Below are 1519 nucleotides of genomic sequence, written 5' to 3' on the forward strand. Positions count from 1 at the left end.
GACTAGAACAAATACTATTTCCATTTTGAAGTGAACGTGCCTGGAATTGTATGAAAAAATACTTTTAAGTTTAATAAGCATCTCTCTTCTTACAAGTAATTGCAGTAACAATTAAAGACATAAATAATGAAGCTTTGAATGAATACATAAGATAAAACAACAAAAAAGCAAAACAAGGGCAGACGAAATAATACCTTGATAGCTTTCTTCTGCTTAAGTTTCACCTTTACATCAACCCCGTGATCAATGATGGACTGAAGCACAATTTGAAGTTTCCCTTCAATTTTGTCGCCTTTCCTTGGTGTATACACCACATTGTGAATATCATCCTCCTTCGCTCTTTGAGCCAAAGTTTCTCCTACAGCAGCACAAGCTGTAGCATCTTTCTTATGAGTCAAATCAAATTTCATATCCTTAGAAATGGAGTGTGCCACAACCACAACTTTACTTGTAACCCGATGAATCACAGAAGCACGAACAGAACCTTTTGTTACAAAGATATCCAAGCAGAAGGGCAAATGATAAGGATCTGTAAGCTGGTTAAATGTAGGAGTCCTCACCTTCTTATCCACAGAAGTAACCTCATTATGGACCTCACAAACCAATGGTTTGGAAGATGAATTTTCAGATTTCTTCTGTGGTTTAGCAGAAGAATTTTCAGATTTCTTGCATCGCTCCACCATTTTAGTTTTTCTTAGCTTCTCAAGACGTTTCTTGGAAGATTTTTTTTTATGAAAGGTAAAATTGCTTTCCTCATATTCTTTAGATCCCCTATCCAGCTTGTAAAACAGCTTCTTTTGCATTTTCAAGTCCTCAATCTCATCAAAATCAAATGAGTTTCCAACCATATAATCTCCATTGAAACTTTCATTATCATATGTATCCTCATCTAAATTTGAGGCAACTTCCTGCCTTGCATCCATCCCATGCAAATTGTCAGCCAAGCTGAAAGAAATTGGCCAAAGATTGGGATCAGCAAGTTCGATATTAAAATTTTCCACCTGATCTTTATTGTATGGAATCAACTGAGGAAATTTTATCTCGCGAAAGTTGAAATTGAGTTTGCTTGAATTATCACATGATCTAAATGCAGATAGCTCACCCTCCCTTTGCAAAGATCTAAACGCATCAGAGCAGAAACCAAGAGATCTAAGAACAATTTGTGGATGTGAAAGAAATGGTGATATTATGCGTTTTGAGAAAGATAATGCTCTCATATTGGAAATTTTCGCACTCCGGTAACTGTTCCCGCCCTTTTTCGCTCAAGATAACTTCATGCAAAAACAGCCACCAACCATTTCAAAACCCTAATCAAGAAAATAATCGAAACAAACTGGTAATTAGCCATACAGTAATGAAACATAAAACATCTACATCAGACAATCTTCAACACATCGTAAACAACGGATTATACTGTTGTCGTTTAGAATCGTATGAAATCAACAAACACTATTAATGAAAATTCATGATTCTAAATCATATATCGACAATTGATTGCTATTGTCTATCAGAAAAAAAA

General features: G+C 35.3%; 1 protein-coding gene across 3 annotated transcripts; it reads right to left on the minus strand.

Annotated features, from left to right (window-relative positions):
* Window positions 1-66: 66 nt before the first annotated feature.
* LOC110028038 lies at window positions 67-1436 on the minus strand. Of its 3 annotated transcripts, none has more exons than XM_020729737.1 (2): window positions 1103-1165; window positions 75-945 (listed from the first exon to the last, which is right to left on the minus strand). In XM_020729737.1, exon 2 carries the CDS (start codon window positions 921-923, stop codon window positions 90-92), a length of 834 nt encoding a protein of 277 aa, XP_020585396.1. In that variant the 5' UTR covers window positions 924-945; window positions 1103-1165; the 3' UTR covers window positions 75-89. The 3 variants fall into 3 exon arrangements, with proteins under 3 accessions (XP_020585395.1, XP_020585396.1, XP_020585397.1); XM_020729738.1 differs by having other exon boundaries at window positions 1079-1129; XM_020729736.1 differs by having other exon boundaries at window positions 67-1436.
* Window positions 1437-1519: the final 83 nt, after the last annotated feature.

The sequence above is a fragment of the Phalaenopsis equestris genome, unplaced genomic scaffold, assembly GCF_001263595.1.
Source record: "Phalaenopsis equestris unplaced genomic scaffold, ASM126359v1 Scaffold000485, whole genome shotgun sequence".
Taxonomy (NCBI): Eukaryota; Viridiplantae; Streptophyta; class Magnoliopsida; order Asparagales; family Orchidaceae; genus Phalaenopsis; species Phalaenopsis equestris.

Excerpts from the sequence above, each read along its gene's own strand:
- LOC110028038 (XM_020729736.1), bottom strand. The coding sequence starts at position 1,217 with ATGAGAGCATTATCTTTCTCAAAACGCATAATATCACCATTTCTTTCA.